Source organism: Emydura macquarii, unplaced genomic scaffold (assembly GCF_026122565.2).
Source record: "Emydura macquarii macquarii isolate MOO-44397 ecotype Brisbane River unplaced genomic scaffold, CSIRO-AGI_Emac_v2 contig_1253, whole genome shotgun sequence".
In the NCBI taxonomy this organism is placed as follows: domain Eukaryota; kingdom Metazoa; phylum Chordata; order Testudines; family Chelidae; genus Emydura; species Emydura macquarii.
The window spans coordinates 95,212,884-95,232,793 of record NW_027131390.1 but is presented as its reverse complement, the minus strand read 5'-3'; the positions used below and the strand labels follow the sequence as shown (position 1 = coordinate 95,232,793).

The window sequence follows — 19,910 nt, the reverse complement described above, 5'->3', positions numbered from 1 at the left end:
AGAGAACTCTTTAATTTCAAAATAACCCTTATTTTCTTTATTTCAAAATAATCCTTATTTTTTTCTCTTTTCTTTCAAACTAACCCTCATTCTTCTCTTTAAAACCGTGTGCTCTGTGACACAACCTCTCTTGCTGCTTTCTTTCAAACTAACCTTTCCCCCCCCCCCCTCTCAATTTTTTTCTTCTTTTAAAACACAGGCTTCACATGTCCAAAGACAGGCACACAAGCACCACGCACAGGCCCCAATCCAATTTTTTTTTCTCAAAATGGCTGATGGTGCCAAACATGCAGAGTACAAGCCCAGAAATGGGAATTGGAGGGGAGGGGAAATAAGCCACAATGGGGCGTGGCAACCTGTCAAAAAATAAATACATGTTAATGAATACTATCGAGGTCTTTACTACTTCTGTTAATTAGCTTAGTTCCTGCAACATTATTAAGTTTGGATGGTAGGGAGTTAGCAGCATTTACCCATATAAGAAGGGAAGAGTCTGATAGAGAGAATGGATATATCTCCAAGATTTCATTTCATTGGTATTTGTCCCTAGAGGGATCCCTTCCAAGTGTTTTCAGTGGGTTAGATCAATGTGTCACTGCAGATATTTCACTTCTTATTAGCTTTTGGATTAGTAGTTGAAAGAAACTCCAATAACAATCCTCCAAGCCTGTTACTAAATTTAAGATATTATTTGTTTTTAATTATCTTTTCTGCTTCTTTCTAATTCTAGACTCCAATATCTGCACTGATCCCACACTCCCTTATTTCTACTAGTTGCTCATGTCTGCACAACTGAAGTGATTCAGTGGCTGCCTTGCAAAGCATGGATTTTCTCTCTCCATTTTACTTTCAGCCTCTCTAACAGATGCAACAATGGGAAAGGACACATTATTACCCTTTTCAACATGCTACTTTGAGGTCTATGGATGAAAAAATATATATAAAGAACAAGCAAATCAATTCTGAAAAAAATAAACCTAAACCTTCTGTTCAAATTGGTTCCTAGAAAGACCCTATTCCCATTCCAAACACAAATCATGAGCACACTGTTTTACTGAACTCCTCCAATATCTTTTGAACCTATTCCACCCTTCTGAAGACTCTTACTCTCTCTGTGCGTCTCCATATTTCTGGAAGTATTGAAATGCCACAAGAAAAGCATTTATGTTTATGAGGAAGGAAACTTAACTCACTCATTCTCTCTGTATTTAAGCACTCTTACGGCAAGCATCACAGTAGCTATATGCCTCCTGAACAGTAACTATATTATCACACCACTCCAATGAACTAGGGAAATATTATCATTGTACCACTAGGACAGCCGTTCCAGGTTCACCAGTCACTATTTTGAGAACTAGTCCCTGGGGACAGGTGTTAGGATTTTACAGTTTTGTAACAATATTTTTGTTAGTTACCATGATACAAAACATACTTTGCATATTTTGTCATTTTTTAATTATAACAATCCACACTTTTATCTAGTGTAGCACATTTTCCAAGTACATTACAAATATTACCTAATTCATCTTCATACCAACTGTATGAGGGAGGGTAAGTTTACTCTGGATTTTATAAATGGAGAAACTCAGAGAGAATCAAATTCACCCTTAGCAGAAGGAGGTGCAACTCTCCTTAAAAATTTTCTCTCAAAAGAAAATTGTTCCTGCTTCTGCAACAGTTGAATTCAGCCCAGAGAGATTAAATTAATTTCCCCAGGCCACACAGCAAATAACTAGAAGAGTCAGAATTAGAATTCAGGAGTTACAGGCCTTTGATCCACTACATTATACTACCTTCTGTTCCCTTTTCTTCTTTTTGTTCAGAAGTATAAAGCATACATAGGGGTTAGCTAGACCTACAAATGAATATTCATCTACTAAATATACGGGAGGAAAAATATTCTGATATGATTTACGTGCCTTTTGTGTACAAACTGGATTATTCCTCCACTGTGCTGTAGCAAATGACAGAAATATGGACAGATACTTGCTTACTCTTGCAAGAAGGTGTCCTTTGCTGTACCGATAAGGACAAACACCAAACTTCATTGACACTACATGTGTTACACTATTATCTGGGGAAATGCAAACACTGACAAATAGTAAATGTAAATTGATTCACAATCTCAGGTGAAATTAAAGCAGTCAGTCTCTTCATTGGTCCTTTTAGCCTTCTTAACAAACAAAAATGTGTGGTATCCGTCCAAGTGATAACTCACCATTTTCTTTACTATTACATTTTATTTAATTATATTATCCAATAGTATTTAATTATTCAAACAGGATGAAAAAAACCAAAAGATTAATCATATCCATCAAAGAAGTCCCAAAGTTAAATGTTAGCACATTCAGACACAGTATTTGACAGCCAGGATCGAGTTATATTCTGATGTTTCTCCTCATATTTGCAAGTAGTTCAAGATCAAAAAATTACTGGAAACCGAATAGGATTCCAGACACAATTATATCAAAAGGATGTAGTGTCAATATTTCTCCAAACATGTAAATGAACACAGCTACTGAGTTTCCTTCCATTCTTTGGAGATAAACATAGGATACTGTATAGTTTCTTTCCTAAAACTTTGAGATGTAATCCTCTTTTCATTAATATCACTCCCCCCAGCTTAGTGTCATCCACAAATTTGAAGTTGCAATCCACCCCATCCTTCAGATCATTAATGAATATGTTGAACAAAACCGGCCCCAGGACCGACCCATGGGGCACTCAACTTAATACCGGCTGCCAACTAGACATCTAGCATGTTGTGTGTGTGTGCGCATGTGTAAAAATTATATTTATATAGATATATAACATGCTTAGGCAGTAGTCAAATGATAAATTACATAATAGCTACTCACATTAAATATGTGGAGGTGTTAGCCCTGGATAAACTGCAAAGCCATATGATAAATTACAGGACTATAGAATGTTACCACTTTGTTGCACCTCCAGCAAATTTCAGTGTCCTAGGAAGGATGTCACATGGATCAACTGATAAGAGCCACATTAGCACAGAACAAGACATAGCATTTCATCTTGCGATAACTCCAAAAATCAAAGTACAGGAGTAAAAGGACCACACCAGTGAGCAGTTTGAAAATAAATAATATCTTCAATAAACAACATAAAGGTATTTATGTTCGTATGTATATATGGGCTTGAAAGGATTAGATTTTTATTGGTAAATGTCAATTTCACTGTGTACACACAAAAAACTATGAAAAAATATTTCCATCGTAATAGAAATTTACAGATAGGGAAAGTAAGAAAAACACTGCTTGAGAACTTCTTAGAATTTGATTTAAGTATATTTGCTTTGTGTATTTTGATATGTGAGGTTGATTATTTGTATTTTAACAGTGATAAAATTTTAACTTTTTGAATCTGTGTCTAGTGTCACTTAATAATTATTGTCTGATTCCCCCTCTCCCCCCATGCTTTTGTGCAATTGGGAAAATTTAAATTGATCATCAAAAAAATGCTTGAAGATAAACGTCAATTTTATCTGTCAAAATTACATAAAAACATCAAATTCTGCCAAGCCACTGTGTGTGTACGCATGTGCGTGTGCACGCGCACACACACACACACAAACTTCATATACATACACACAAAACAATCTGTAAGTCTCCAAAAATCACTTATGCCTTTTCAAAACACTACAGATATAAACTGAAACTAAGGGTGGATGAAAAATATGTCATAGGATCTGCTCTGGACAGAACATGGCAGCAGAGCCTTGGTCTCATAACTTCTTGTGCCCTACAACCTGGAGGAGAGACGCAGAGCACGCTTCCTGGACACTACAATAAAAATAAAAGATGGTCACATTAATACCACCCTATACCGAAAACCAACTGACCGCAATACGTATCTTCATGCCTCCAGTGTTCAGCAAATTTAACTCCTCTGGCAGTAACAAAAGGGATAAATCTCCATTTTGATGCCATCTGTCACTCACAGTTGTATAAGAATTCTAAACGTAGTGCTTCATTCATTAAATGTGCCTAGGCCCACCACAGGCAAAATTTCCATTGACTGTGAGAGGAGGTTCAACTGCAGGTTTTTGCCTGTTGTTTATACCACAATAATTGGAAAAACATTCATTATGCTATTCATTACATATAGTCTGTAGCACAGTCCTTGCAAATAGCACTGGAGTACAAGTGCTTAGGTTTTTAACACTTGGGAGAAATTCATTTCTGAATCAAACAAACCTCTGTTCTCCAGAATAGTAACAACTTATACATAATTTACTACCCAATTTTCCCAAAGTGCTATGTCATTGTTCGGTGCAGACTTTTTCTTATTGCAGCTAGAAAAACTTAAATTGCCAAGCCTCAGCATTTGACATACACACTCATTTACCACTTGAAAACTGTCCATGGCTCAGTCCATTTAACAAGACAATCAAATTCCACTTTTCAGGCATTTCCTAAAGCCTGGTCTACACTACAGAGTTTTGTCGACCAAAGTCACCTTTTGGCAACAAAACAGTGGTGGTGTACACACTACAATGCTTCCATCCCCCGCCGACAAAACTCCCTTGCTTTGGCAACAAAATAAAACCGCCTTGATAAGAGGCATAGATCTTTTTGCAGCAAAGTTAGACACTATGTGCCGTAACTGGCCTCCAGAAGCCATCCCACAATGCATCCGTGATTGCTCTGCTCTCAGTTCTGAACTCCGCTGCGCCACTCTGCATTCCAGGTACACAGGTATGCGCCTCCGCCTCTTTCAAAGCCCCAGGAAGTTTTGAAATTGTTCAGCGTGGAGAGCTTACACAGCTAAGCATGCTGGTTCCCGGCAGCAAAGGTACTGCTGCCCGGACTAAAGAGGAAGGGGATGCATCTCCCGGGTCTGTGGGGAAAGGCAAAGGAAATGTGAAAGCAAGCAAGAGAGGTAGCACATGGCTGTGCAATGGAGTGCAAAAGTAGTTTAAACTTGATGTGCAGCACACTGAGGAACCAAAAGAGTGACAAAGAGACAGAGGTTACATGTTAAAGAAATGGGTGAGATGGCAACAGTGTTTGAACTGGCCTGGCGTGGGGTGATTTTTGTCCCAACAGGAGGGGCTGGCAAAAGCTGAAGCAGGAGATTAGAGATTTGGCATTGGGACTGAAAGGAACGACTTATGCAAACAGTACATTTCTATGGGGTTATCTTTATAGCCAGATGAACACCTGCAGCAATTGTAGCAAGCACTGTCCTTCTCCAACACTACATGATCCTGTGAAGAGCTTCCAGTGAGCATGGGAGTTCTTTAGGGCCCAACCAACCCCTTTGCAAATGATTTTCAACAGGGCCAAAATGAGAAATTCCTGTAATTTCTGGTGCACATTTTATACAAAGGAAAAAAAAATCAGATATGTCCATTGCAGCATGAGAAGAAATATGGGGCAGATTTTTGAGTTATATGAGCTTGAAACCCATACCTGGGTACTCCAGTTATAGCTTCCCTTATTGGTCCTGAATCTGGGACTAGTTGGACTACTGAACTACCTAGGGGAAACGTACCAGACATCTGACTACCTAGTATATTAAAAAGCTTTAAACTTGTTCCCACTCCATTTTTGTAAGCATTGCTGATAACGCTGAGCAAACATCGACTAGAGCAAAATGGACATTTTCTGAAAAGATGGAGCATCTATGAAAATTGGGTCATGCTTGTAATTGAGTATTTGAGTTTGGCACATTTTGGGATGCATGAATTCACAGACTACCCAAGATATTGTTCTTTAATCATTAGTCATTGTTCATAAATATTGAACATAAATTGAACATATTGTTCTTTAATCATTTCCTCCTTCTAATCACTTTAGATTATTAATGTTGAGATTACTTTTGCTAGTAGATATGTACATAATTCCTAGCTGCCATCCTAAAAGCATATCCTGACAAGGGGAATGCCAGCTAAATGAAGTTTCCTATCACATAATCTATGAAACTTAATATTAGAAAACCATACATGTTAGTTAAAGGCTATTTTATATGCCCCAGAGAAACTCTGCAATATTGCAGCTATGTATTTCCTTTGATGAAATTGTATATGTTCCCATTAAAGGTACTGTTAAGATACTCAATATAGACTTCAGAGAATCTCAGTGCAGCTCATTTTCTACTTAGCAATGGTGCAAACACAAAAGATTCTCAAGGTGCCTGGGGCAAAGTCTTCTAATTAGTGTTAGGAGGATGTTAAATTTGTCTTGTTAGACACTGAAGATAGTTGAGTCATTGCCTGAGGAAGATTGATGGAAAGCCAAAATGACACAATAAACAGGAGTACCTTGCTGAATCAATATGTTGTGTCATTAGAGTTGCACTGGACATGTTGCCATGCATTACCTTGTACATGGTTTGGCTGTTGGGGAATGGATACATATGGTTTCAATGGAGTTGTGCTAGTGGAAATTTGGTGCATACAGAGAACAATCCAGCCTAATGCCTCTTAAAATGCCTGACTGATCTGAGATCAAAGGTCCAATTCCGTAAATTGTGGAGGTCTTCTCTGTACCCTAAGTGGAAGTTCTGGGCACTCAGCTCAATCAAGCAGCATTCGGCACCTCACACAATGGGACTCTAAAATAGGATTTTTGTATTAGCCTATAAATCTGACATTCCCCTTGGACTCATTTAATCTTGGTTGGAATTAGCAAAGAGAGAACTCAAATCTATGGCAGAAATCCATCACGTAACATGGCTAAAATATCAAAATTACATTTCCATCAAATCCGAAGAAAAACGCCATGCACAAAACATTTCTGCATGCACTGAGGGATGATTCCTTAGTCACTGATATTTTGAAATCCATTTGTTTTTCTTTTTTCTTAAAACACATTATAATTTTTCCCTTTCTGAAATCTATTTCAAGAATAGGTCTACCCTTTACTGAAGGAACTTGCACATTCTTTTTATGTTTCTGGTACATTAAAAATTGACGAACTAAAGGACCCAACTTATAGATGGCAGGAAATTCAATAAGGTTAGCATAATTATTCCAGAATAATTCAGAGGTGGCTGACTACCCTTTGAGGCATTTATCTAAGCCAGTTTACAATTAACAAATTGATATGTAATTACATGATATATTTCTCATTCAAGACTTGTTCATATCTTCAATTATTTGTTCTAAAAATTATGCAAATTAAAGTTGAGCTCAAAGAAATTGTATCTGCCCCACCATCCTGTATATATAATCCTGACAAAGTCAGTGTAATTTACCATATATATCAATGATGAAAAATGAAGCTTTGTACTTCTGGCAGTGGTTCAACCTATCATTTTGTTCCACACAAACAGCCATGTAAATTGTGCCCAAATGATGAGTAGAGCTACACATTCTAAACGTTCCATGTCTTAAAAACAGACTGACAATGCTAGTTTTGTGCTCAACATTTGAACATGAAGGGCTACATTTGTCAGTGGTGATACTAGGATTTTAGCCACAGGATTCCTCTTGAAATCAGAGACACGCTGCTAAAATTTCACACAGCGCTTTGAAAAGTTACCCTCTGCTCTGTAATGACCTTAGCTCCAGGAAAGGCAGATCTGAGTATAAATTATACAAAGAAGTCATCCAGTGTGACTCTCCTGAGAAATTTACATTGGATTATATACTCTGGATTGAATTTGGGCCATGTTACACTGGTGAAAAAGTGGTGTCAGGGCCAGGCGACCCAGTGGACCATCTGAGGTGCTAAGCTTGGGGAAGGGGCGCTGAGCTTGGGGTGTGTTTTTGTTAGCGACAAAAGGGAAAATAGAATGTTTGAAGTAAAATGTTTCAGGTATTCTGAATGTGGATTCATTTTTCACTAACCTCCTACAATGTTCTGGACCTTTGTAGAGTCTCGTGGAACCTTCCAGACTTTCTGAAAAATACATTTTCATCGAGACTCCTATAATGTTGTCGGCCATGCCTTCGTGTATATATTTGCTTATATATATATATATATCATGAATAAATACAAATGTATCATCTTATATGATAGGGATAAATCATGTGTGCAAATCATGCATCAAAGTCATGAAATAGGCTACAAATGAAATAAAAAATAAGATATTCAAATTTTTAACAAATGGAGGGCTGGGGCGCTGAACACACTCTCCTCTGAGGTGCCATTTGGTCTAGGGTGAGCCCTGAGTGGTATAATACTTCTGGCTTATGTGGAGTTACAGGCGCTTTGTTTTGCTCTCACGCCACCAGAGTAACTCCACTGACATCAATGGAAAGCCAGCGTTAAGATTAGAATCAGCCCCAGAGATTGTATTCACAGTCACCATCTTGAAGTGAAACTGGATATTGTGTTGCTGTGAAGAAAAGACAGGGTATATTAGACTGTTCTACTTGATACCTTTGCCATTAAAGCTGAGCAAATAACTTTGAGTTTTTTTGGTATGGTGGCTGAACAGGAAAATCCAAACCGAAAATCCAAAAAGAATTACATTTCAGGTCAACCCAAATTGGAAACTTTTCTTGCTGAAACAAAAAAAGGTAATTTCATTTTGGGTCAAACAAAATATTTAGTTCAAACCAAAATGCTTTTTTGGGTTTGTTTGTTTGTTTTTTTGTTTTTGTTTTTTGATAATTTCATTTTCAGTGTTTTCTAACCTTTTTTCTTTGTTTTTAAATAAATCAAATTAAATTTAAAAGCGAAACATCATTTTGAAACAAGTTGAAATATTTAATTTTTTAAAAAGTCTACACAAAACATTTTGTCTTTTTAAAAATAAAATATTTTTGACCAAACTATTTGCCAAATTTGACCCTAATTCTCTAATTGTTTGTCAACCCCAAACTGTTTTTCAGCAAATAAATTTGTCCAAAAATTCACTCAGATCTGGTTGCCATTTAAATGTATAAATTACAGCTATATTAGGTGATGATATACCCACAAAATTAATATTGATACTATAAATTAGTAATATAAACTATATATTAGCTGATGCGCCAAAAAGAGCAAACAAAACCTCCTCGTGAGTCATCACTATAGAGACACCAATATAGAATAATGCTCACAATTAGGACATGCTGGCGGCGATATTTCATTCCATTTAAACAGGTTTTCCATTAATGGCAGACAGTGTTAATGATGTTGTTTTGGGAGCTGTAGAGCTACACAGAGAACATATTTGTTCCTTGAAAAGGTCTATGCCGGTGGGAGGAGGAACTGTTTGCACTGGGATAATATTGCAGCTAAAGCAGAGCTATAAATAGGAAGAAACAGGCAGAATCAACATTAGATTCAGGCATAGAAGAACAAAATACCACTAGATCACCTGAAGGGGTCCCTATTAAACAGTATTAATTGCCATTAAATATTTTGAATAGCCTTTAGGCAAATCTCCCCATTGGAGATTACAGGTGGCAATATCTCTATTATAATGCTGTTCTCTCAGTCTCCAAACTTTCCATTTTTATTCTTGCGTTGCCTATATATTCACTTGATTCCTATTGCCATGCAAATCCTCAATGAATTGGTTTCACATAGAGAGCTGAACTATGACAAGACAGGGAATTCCTGCCATATAAGTGGCCCTGAATAGTAACATATAAATATCAACAGCATCATTTTTTGCATTTTAATAGCAACAGCTTTCCAGGTAAGATTCTTTGATCTATTACATTCTGAAAACTCCTAAGTGTGTGTGTGTGGTGCTTGCCATATTATTAGATGGCCCCACACTAAACCAGCCGAGCTACACTTTCGTGTTGTCACTCCTATCTGGGTGTGTATGCGAATGTAGCACTCATGGAAGGTGGCAGACTAATGTCTCTAGAGACTAAATACAAAAATTCTTCAATTAAACATTTTTTTCCATCAGCAAATGCCGATTCATTGAAAAGTGACAGAGTGATGACCCACCTCAGGCAATGCAGGGACTTGAACCTGGGTTTTCCACATCTTAGGTAAGTGCCCTAAACGGAGCTATTGGCTATTCTGGGATAGGTGTTTCTCTAGTGTTTTTTCATTATCAATTTCAAAAGGTCTTGTTTTCACTCCAGAACAAAAATAGATTTAAAAACCTCAAGTCCTCAAATGTTGGGAGATTCATCTCTGGGCACAATACTTTCTACAACACAACTTTCAAGATTCTTTATTTCTGATGTAAAAAGTTTCAAAAATGAAATGCTGAGACATCAAATTTGTGTGAATCGTAAGGAACTCTGAGACTGAAATGAATGACATCCCTTGAACTGAGCTCCACTTGAAATAGATGATCCTAAGCTAAAGGCACTACCTCTAGTCAGGAAAATTTTATTTCTACGTCAGTTCAGTCTTTTTGCCTCTTATCTAATTGGTTTTTATACTGTGGACATTTGCCTGCAGAGAAATGTACTCAGACTTACAAACTCATTTGCTGTGGACCACTATACAGCCATGAGATGGCTATTCTGCCTCTTACAAAAAAACCTCCCTGCATGGCTTGCTACTGTTACATATGTTCAGGAACATATATTTAGATGGGAATATTCTTGCTAATTAAAGAAAATATCATACTTAAGCCCACAGGGGCTTGCTCTAATCTTGATGGGTGTGTAACTCCCAATAAAGTATTGAATGTAGACTTTTAATTTAGTTTTTTGTCCAGCCACAAAGAAGTTTCTAGAGAGTAAAACCCCACATTGTTGATTTGTGTTTTGAAAAGTGTGGATAATAGTTTGAGATTGTATTTTGTAGTTTCCAGGTCTGCCTCCCTCCATCTCCTGGTTGAAAGCAGGCGGCCAGGGTGCTAATATGATGTGGGGGGCAGAGTTGGCAAAAGAAACACCCCAGGGAAAAATTTTCAGAGTAATGTTGCACTGCATGGGTATGGGTTGGAGGCATCCAAGTCAGGTGTGTACAGAAACTTTTATGTGCACCCAATCCTGACTTAAGCATGTCCATTGGGCCTGGGTATGTTTGGACCAGCAAAGACTGGGAAGGCGCTTCGGGTGATAGAAATAGTTCCCTCGGCTGTCCCATTGGGCTGCCAGTTTGGATAGACAGGAGTGACGGGGACTGACTCTAAGTGCTTCTGGAAGGGACGACGCACTGAGCTGAGAGACAGCTGGCTGGCGAAGGTTGCTCTGATGGGCAGGGAGAGCTTCTGTAGCTGCACTGAAAGCAGGGAGCAGGAGAAAAGCCTGTGTGATGCCCCACAGTGGGATAGCTAGAAGAGCCAGCTCTTTCTCCAGCGGAAGCTAATGCATTCTCCCCTCACCTGCTTCTCTCCTGCCACCTGAACGTGTCTCTGGATGTGGAGGCAGGAGCTGGAAAACATAAAATACAATCCCCAAATATTTTTTCCACATTAAAAACAGAATTCCCAGATAGGTGAGGTCTTGCGCTGTTGATACCTTGTCCTCATTATAAAATGTACCTGGGATGGAGAGACGGCACTTCCACATCAACATTAGGGCCTAAATCTACTTGCTTTACACCAACTCCTATAGCCCTCAATAGGAGCTTTAGGTGATTAAGGTGAGCAGAATTTGGCCTGTACTGCTAATGTGGGTCATACTTGTACATCAATAAAAGATTATACCTTACAGTATGGAAAAAATATCACTTTAAGACCACGACCCTGCAATGATGTGTACACAGGCCTCTTCACCTGCTGGAGCTCCACTGAATATGATAGGACTTCATGAGGGTGCAGGGTTTGCCTTCCTGCATCCCATTGCAGGACTGGGGCCCAAGAGAGCATCTTATAGAAAAGAATGGTCTTACCACTTCTGGGAGCAACTTCGTCGCAAGGTCATGGATGGCTTTGACCACTATACATACAGCTGAAAGAAGAAATATCACCCCCAAGATGACACAGGCTCTGAAAAGAAAGAAACGGTGAGAGCTTATTGGAGCTTTCAGACCTACTCATTAACAACCCAATGGACAACCTTAATTATCAATTATATTGAGGAGATAAAGAATAGGAGTCTGGGGTAAAGGATGGAACCAGAATACAATCCCAGTTCCTTTTCATGTCATAAATGCTGGGCAATAGTTGGAAAAAATTGTGCAAGAATAGCTGTCTGTCTGCACACGTGCCTTTCTGGTCTAACTTCCCTCTCTTTGCTAGAGGTTGATGGGAAGATATTTGGAGGACCTAGATGGTAACCTGACACCTGAACTGTAGTTGTCTCTTTCCCAACATGAAGGAAGAGAAGATTATGAATCCCAACTGGTAATCAGAAGCACTGCATTTTAGGATTCAATATCATTCTACAGAATGCCCAAGGATCTGATAATGCCTAGAGGCCCCAAAGAAGAATCCGAGCACTATTGTGCTACGTGATATACATAATTAAAGTACAAAGACAGTCCTTACCCCAAAAAGCATACAATCTTGTTGTATGACAAAATGAAACAGATGAAGAAAGCAAACAAAGGAGACAAGGGGAATGAAAAGAGAATGAGGCAACAATGAAACAAGTATGTTTTACATATAATCAGGAGCACATCTTTAGATGTGAATATTCTTGCCAATTAAAGGAAATATAATACGTAAACCCACAGGAAGTAGTCATAGTTCAGACTTACAATGCACACAATTGACATTCAGAATTTCAAAGCAAGAGCAGAGATAAAACTCCTGTTTCTGATCCAAAAGCAAGGGGCCCTACTTCTTTGCACTGGAAGAGACTCGCCTTCTGCAGTTAGTAGCATAGGGCATGTGACACCAGCTCAGATTCCTTCCAGGACCGTGGTGCACCCAAATACTAGCCCTTCCATTACACACAGTATCAAGACATTCATAGCACTGCTCAGTTGGATTCTCTTGGCAAATTTACTTTATTAAAAGTACTCTGTAGTCAGTACATAAAAAGCATATAAAATACAGCAACAAGTTTAAAATAGTACAATATTTAAAACACTAAATAGTTGTAGAAATCATAGGTCTACAAGTGTATTTTTCTTTAAAATTTGTTAAAAGAAAGTAACAATTTTCTTTGTCTGGTATTCAGTATTTTGGCACCTATCTGTCAGAACAATCTGAGGATGCTATAATTAGAATAGCACTGTGCTACTATTTTTAACAATTTAGACATCAGCCCATCTGGCAGAACATATTACATTCACATCAAACTCAGTTTAGGCACCGCGATGTGATTGCATTGGTCTGCTAAGGTCAAGAAATGTAGCTGCAGCAATGGTGCAGATGCAGCATTCCAGCACTTTGTTCACTATTGTACTAATACAGCCAGATCCTGAAGTAGTCAGAGTTCAGACATACAATGTACACAATGGCCACTCAGAAGTTCAAAGCAAAAGCAGAGATAAAACTCCTATTTCTGATCCAAAAGCACAGGGCCCCCTACCTCTTTGCACTGGAAGAGACTCACCACTTTGCACCACATCTTTCACAACTCTGGCCACTAAAACTTTGAGTAAAGGGCACAGAGAGGATCACCCTTATGCAAGGATGATCCTCCAGTAGTCTAGCGCCAGCAAAGAGGCTCATATGTCATGCATCCTTCTTGCTGTTGGGATAACAGGGTTATCTGTTGGTTACTGGAATGACACAACTTTGTTACACTAGTCCTGGAGTAAGTGTTGAGCTTTTTTAGCTGTTTGCAGCCTGGGGTAAGTGGAGAAGGCCCTTTTAGTGTGCTCTCCTAGAGTACATGGCGGAAAGTGTGCACTGACCAGGCGCAGGTCCAAGCTCACTCTGCGCTTTACTCTGCCTTTGTACACCACTCCCAGACTTCTACTCTGTGCATTTTGAGAGTACCCGAGAGCTGCCAATAACCTCTAGGTGGAGGAATAAGCAAGTAGGATGGCTTCTATGCAGATCTGCAGCATTAGGTCATCATCAGCCTGCATGATTTTACACTGACAAGTCTGCTCTTCAGAGAAGACTGTGGAGACATAATAATGAAGGCAAAGTAGGTCATTTCCAAAGGGGAGTGAAGATTTGCAAAGGAGAAAACAGAGGGACAGTGAGCAATCTTATTGCACATTTTCTAAAAGCTCCTGGTTCAATATTGAGTAACTATCATAGATTCATAATTTCACTTAATCAGAATGAGTCAGTGAATGGGAATACATTCAAAGCCTCCTACACTCAGTATGAGGTGGAAATGGTTTTTATTTTCAATATTACCTTCATGTACTATTTTAAATACTTTATTTCATAATACTTAGCATTGATAGGTGTCTCATTAAATAAATCCAAGACATAGGTACTGTGTGATTGTTCCCATTTGATGGATGGAGAAGCTAAGACCTGGGGCCGCATTCTATTCACACAGATATTAAGAAAGAGTCGGGCCATTGACTGAGCGCAGATTTGGCCCACAAAGATTGAGTGACTTGCCTAAGGCCAGTGGCAGAGCCAGGACAGGACATTTTCATTTCATGCAGGACCATGGTGCCTTTTTTATTTAAAAAAAAAAAAAAAAAAAAAAGTGTGTGGGGGGGTTTATTGTCATTCCTGACAGGCTAAACCCCAGCCAATGTATACACGCATGTGCTGGGATCAATTTGCCCCTGCTAGCACAGGGAGCTGCAAATTACATTTCCCTGTGTCAATGAGCACTGCTCCACCCCAAGGAGATTCTCCCTCACAGAAAGAAAGGTATTGTTTCTACCACCACCCTCCTTTAATAGTTCTGGGGAAGGCACTTTTAATCTACATCAAGGGCTCCACAGGACAGAGACTGCTAGCGGGTTCACTGAATCAGTGCATACCTTGGCCACGTTAGCTGAATCTTTTTCTTGCCCTGACCCAGCAAACACAACTCCCTAGGCCTCGTATCATTGATTATGCCCGCAGAAGCAAACAAAACGTAAGCTATCCTTGAGCTGCTTGTCTGGCTCCCAGGAAAACCTTTGACCATGGTAAGTGGTGCATGACTTGGAGATCTCAACCAAACTGTTTTGAACATATATAAAGGTTCAGTGGAAATTGTGGCTCAAAGTTTGAGTTAGGTCTTACTGTGTCAAAAAGGATCCCACTACTCCTACTTAAATTGAGATAGTTAGAAAAGGAATACAAGGGAGAAATAGTGGGACAAAATGGGTAGGAGATGTTAATAATCATGAAAATGTTGTTAACAGGGAGAAATGCAGTTATATCCGTTGGCTTGAGTCAGCATTCAGTGATCTTATTTTGCAAAGTTAGTATGTCTTTTATATATGGGCTCTGAGAATCTGTAGCGTATTTTTATATGCATAGTGCAATACTTTAATGGCTAAAGTACATCTCTCGCTTCATCCTGAGTACATTAATTTATCTGCAACATAGCTAAACAAAGTATTGAATGTTATCTTCTTTGACCTTCCAATTTGCCAGGAAACAAAATCTTGTCTAGACTAGAAATCATACAAAATTCCATTTAAAGAAAAAAATGTGCAAAATGAAGAAGCCTTGAAAAATTAACACAATTTTAACCGTAATACAAAATAATAGTACTGTAATTTTATTCACTTTATTTGCTTCATATTTATTTTCAAACCATCAAAACTATAAATACTACAGTATAAGTGTGTTCGCTCCCATCTATTAACAATTACTTGACTACTTTGCAACTAAATAAAACATTTCCAGTTACAAGTGCAGTCTCTTAGTACTAAGGTGGGAGGCAAATGCAATTTCATAATTTCTATTATGAGTCTTGATAAGACAGCTTACATTGCTAAATAATTTCAAGTCAGCTCAGATGGGAAGTTGTCCACAGAATTATATATCAAAGGGTACATCTACACAGCATTCTCCTTTTGGAGGTGTGTAGAGTACATACATGGCTAGCCCCACTAGCACGGATATAAATAGCAGTGTAGACGGTGATGCACTGCTTAGGCAAGTAAAGACACTCCTGAACCCTCTGGGTATATATCCAAGTATGTACTCTGCAAGATTCTCTACTCACATAAGTAGTGTCGCTCATAACTCCACTGATATTTTTAGCTGTGTAGTGGCCCACTGCCTCCCCACTACTGGATTCTTTCCCCACCACAGGGAAAGACTCCATCACCAGGAAGAAAGCAGGAAAAGACTCAAGGAGTGAACCCTTCCCCACCGCAGGGAGCTGCTGGAGCCTTTCACTGCCACCGTGAAAGACACCCAACAGAGGGGAAAGACTCCAGCAGCTCCCTGCTGCTGAGTCTTTCCCTCGACTGCTTCCCCCCTGCCAGAGCCTTCAATGACATTTGTAGGTACACACTGCCATGTGGACAAAGTCTACGTTTCACTGCAGCATGTAATTACACATACCCTACATGCTGCCACAAGAGGTGTGCGGTGTAGACATAGCCAAAATGTACAAAGGAGGATCACTGCAGTTAAGGGGCTTGATTCAAAACCTTTCAGTAGGAGTCTTTCCACTGACTACAGGTGGAATCGGACTGGGCCCAGAGCAAACAGTAGCGCACTCTCTCTCTCTCTGCGTATGTTCATAGAAAGGCATGGTGATATTGACCAATGCATACCATCCATAGTTACTGTACATATTCCCAGACAAAACAACTTTAAGAGAGAGCTGAAGTTCTGAAGAATTATTGGTTACTTCAGAGAATCACCTTATTTAGGTTGCTGGGTTTTAAAAAACAACTCAACTATTTGAACGGCAGGACATTCAGAAATAAGGTTAAAATTAAAAAAACTCTGGAAAGTCACAGCATTCAAGATTATCACCACAATATGTGGCTGATTTAGCTGTATATGTATTTCACCTGCTTTTTGAATCTTTGAAACCACTAGAAATCTAATTGTATACATGCCCTTTCCCCTGCTTCATACATGTTGAGCTAAATGCTTCACCATGCTTCATAATATATAGGAACCACTTTTCTCACACCCGGTCAGTGTAGCCACCTCTGGGGAAGGAGCACAGCACCCACGGCACACCACTTGTTGGAAGGCAATAAACAAGCATGCCATATCCAGCTGAATTGCCAGGAGAGTTCAAGAATTGAGTGTAATGAATTAGCTATGCTGAAATTCTGCCCATTAACTGGGATTAATGCTGCTACCTTTCTTGCTGACATTAGTGCTGCTACTCTTCTCAAGAGTGTCATGGCATTTTTAAGAACCTTAGTTTTCTCCCTCTTCTGTAATAAACTTTCAGCATCATAGTGCCCCGCTACCACATTCAGGCATTAATTCTGTGCAGTAGACATTCAGAGGAAAGAGTTCAGTTTGATGAATCACTTAACATTACTTCCTGCAGCACCTATTTTTTACTTAGAAGTCTTCCATCCGAATATTAAATCTGCTTAGCTTGAGATGTGACAAAAGGATTTTTAAAACAGTGACATTTTTTTAAAAGTAGGAGAAAACATTGCTCTAACATTCTTTCACCTGGGCTGTCACAGAACCACTGCTCAAACCAACAGCTCTGTAGTGGGAAATGATGTGAGTGTAACACAGACAGCAGCATATTATGATATTTAACTATATCATATGTGAATAGTGATTTGAAAAGCATCCTCTTTCTTGTAAAAAGTCCTTTACCATATATTTACAAGAGAAATTCATGAAAATCTAAGGAAACCATTCTGGTCATTTGAATCAATAGGATGCATTTTACAAAGTCTTTAAGTATTTAGATTAAAAGTCCATGATGTATGGTTTTATTTGTTCCTTTTGAACAAATACATAAAGGAAATTCCCACAAGGCAAATTAAGTTTAAATATACATTCAAGGCCAAAAAAACAGGGTGACTATTGTAAACTGTACCCATTAAAACATGTGCACAACCTATGCGTATAAGCATATTACACGTGTGTATGAAATATGTAACTGCCCCTACAATTGGATACTTATGTTTACAATTCCCAGTTTAGGAACTGAACCTGCACATTCTTTCTTGAGCAAAATTCCTACTGATGTCAACAAAAGAGCAGTCCTTTTATGGGTTTGCATAAGCATAGCTGCATTTTAAGAGCTCAAATCTGAGACTTGGACCCTACAAGTCTGACTTAGCCAGTTAAAAGTCTGGCCATTCAAAAATAAGGCTTGGAATGCTTCTTTTTAATGTGCTGCATTATCCTTCGGTATTACAGTTGTCTACAAACAAGAAGTGATGCTCAGTGCCATGCATAGCAGTTAGAATAACAGGACATAATGGAATATATTAAGAATGGAATTTCATCCTTAACTCCTGATTTTGGTGGGTTTATTTAGTTTACTTAAATTGTTTCCAAAGTCATGCTATTTGATCTAGTCTGGCAATATTACAATACGGCTCTATAATAACTGAATCAAGTCTTGTGTTTGTTCAGAAAGACTAGAGTGTTAGATATTTCTCTTTTTCCTTATTTTGAAGTCTCTCAAAAAGAAATTAAAATCTAAATGTATCATATGAAATGGTGGAAAAACAACAAAACTGCATTTCTTGTGGGGGGGGTAAATCATATTTCCTATTTGGTATATTAAAATTTAAACTCATAACTTCCTTTTACTCAAAAATAAAGGTGCTGTCACATTGACACAACCTAAGTAGAAAGAATATGCTGTGTTTATTCTGAAGCCCCTGGTGTGAAAGTTAATATATGAGCATCTCACTCAGCAGCCAACAAATCATTATAAGCCCAGGATAATTTATCACTGCAACTGTGTCAGGTAACAGTAAAGATCTAATGAAAAACTCATGAAGCTGAGATATCCTCATGTGGCTCTGTGGCTTATAGAATGTATTCTTCTGAAAGGCTTGTATATGTTCTAAAGTGGGAACACAGGGACACAACGAGAACATAGCTGAAACATTTTAAAAGAAAATGCACAGTCATTCAAAGATTGCCAAACTGGTTTGCTAAACTGACAGAAAGACAAGCTTGTTGGAATCTTTTAGGAAGCAAAACAGTTTACAAAATAATATACTTCAGAAGGGACAAAGCAAGAACTACTCTCTGAAACTCCAATTTATGGAGTCAATTTATGGTCAGCTTTTCTGCAAATTAAAGCTTGAGAGATGCTGAATTTGTTTTTTCCTACTGCAATGGCATCTGACATATAACTAAGGGATTTAGTTTCCTCTAGATCTCAAATAAAACATAATGTTGCAGTTAAATGGTGAAAACACCAAGACTTCGTTGGTTTGTCCATTGACCTATGCCTCTGTGGTAAATCTTTATCTGTGGCAGGTATTTCTTCAAGAAATGTTGGTTGCAGTAGTTCCATCTGAAAATACAGATGCTGCTACTGTAGGATATCATTGCACCAACTGGCTCATTTTGTCAGGGTATAAATGTCACATTGTCATTTGGATCGATGCATTATGTTGTATCCTCCAGACATCAAGAATGTAAATATTTAGCTTACTGCAAGCTGCCAAAGATTTATGTTGCTTATGAGCTTCCAAGAACCCCTATTCCCTTCCAAGTAACACACTAAATCTCAAAAGCTAAACTGTGCCTTTAAGGCACAAACACGTGTTGTGGGCGCTGCAGAATTATACAGCCTCCCCAGCCTTGAGTGCAGGGACTGCAGTTATGAACAATCCTCGTGTGTAACCTCACTCACGTGTACTTTCATTAAGTCCAGCTGCAATCTGGCACTAAATTAAATGACATCCTACCAGGACCTCATTTTCTATAACACATTCCCTCTACCTAGCTCCAACTTTTTAGTCTTGCTAATAAATCTCTCAGACTCACAAAGAGACTAGAGAATGCAAACCTCTACTTGATACATGATGTTCTTTGCTTGCATCAATCATTTGACATTCCATACAAATTGACAATTATTGATAGGCAACTTTGAATGCCACTGAGCTTTACAGGCAACACCAACAGATCTTGTAAATTCTAAAACAGGTATTAGAAATTTAATAATTATGGCATTCTTTTCTCCCTAATCCAATTGGTTAATTTCTTAAGAAAACAAAAATCCAAATATTTAAGTAGTTTGCTTCTTAACTCATGTGACAAAGCAGTCATGTGATTCAGGGATGTATCTTACATTTAACTATTTTGTTCAGATTTTT

General features: G+C 38.5%; 1 protein-coding gene across 2 annotated transcripts in view; it reads right to left on the bottom strand.

Annotated features, from left to right (window-relative positions):
- TMEM163 (transmembrane protein 163) overlaps positions 1–19,910 on the bottom strand; it is a 177,228-nt gene that overhangs the window by 34,367 nt on the left and 122,951 nt on the right. For both annotated transcript variants that reach the window (XM_067549542.1, XM_067549541.1), the window contains one exon: positions 11,712–11,808. In XM_067549542.1, coding sequence (XP_067405643.1) covers positions 11,712–11,808 — 97 coding nt within the window. The remainder of the gene's footprint in view (positions 1–11,711; positions 11,809–19,910) is intronic.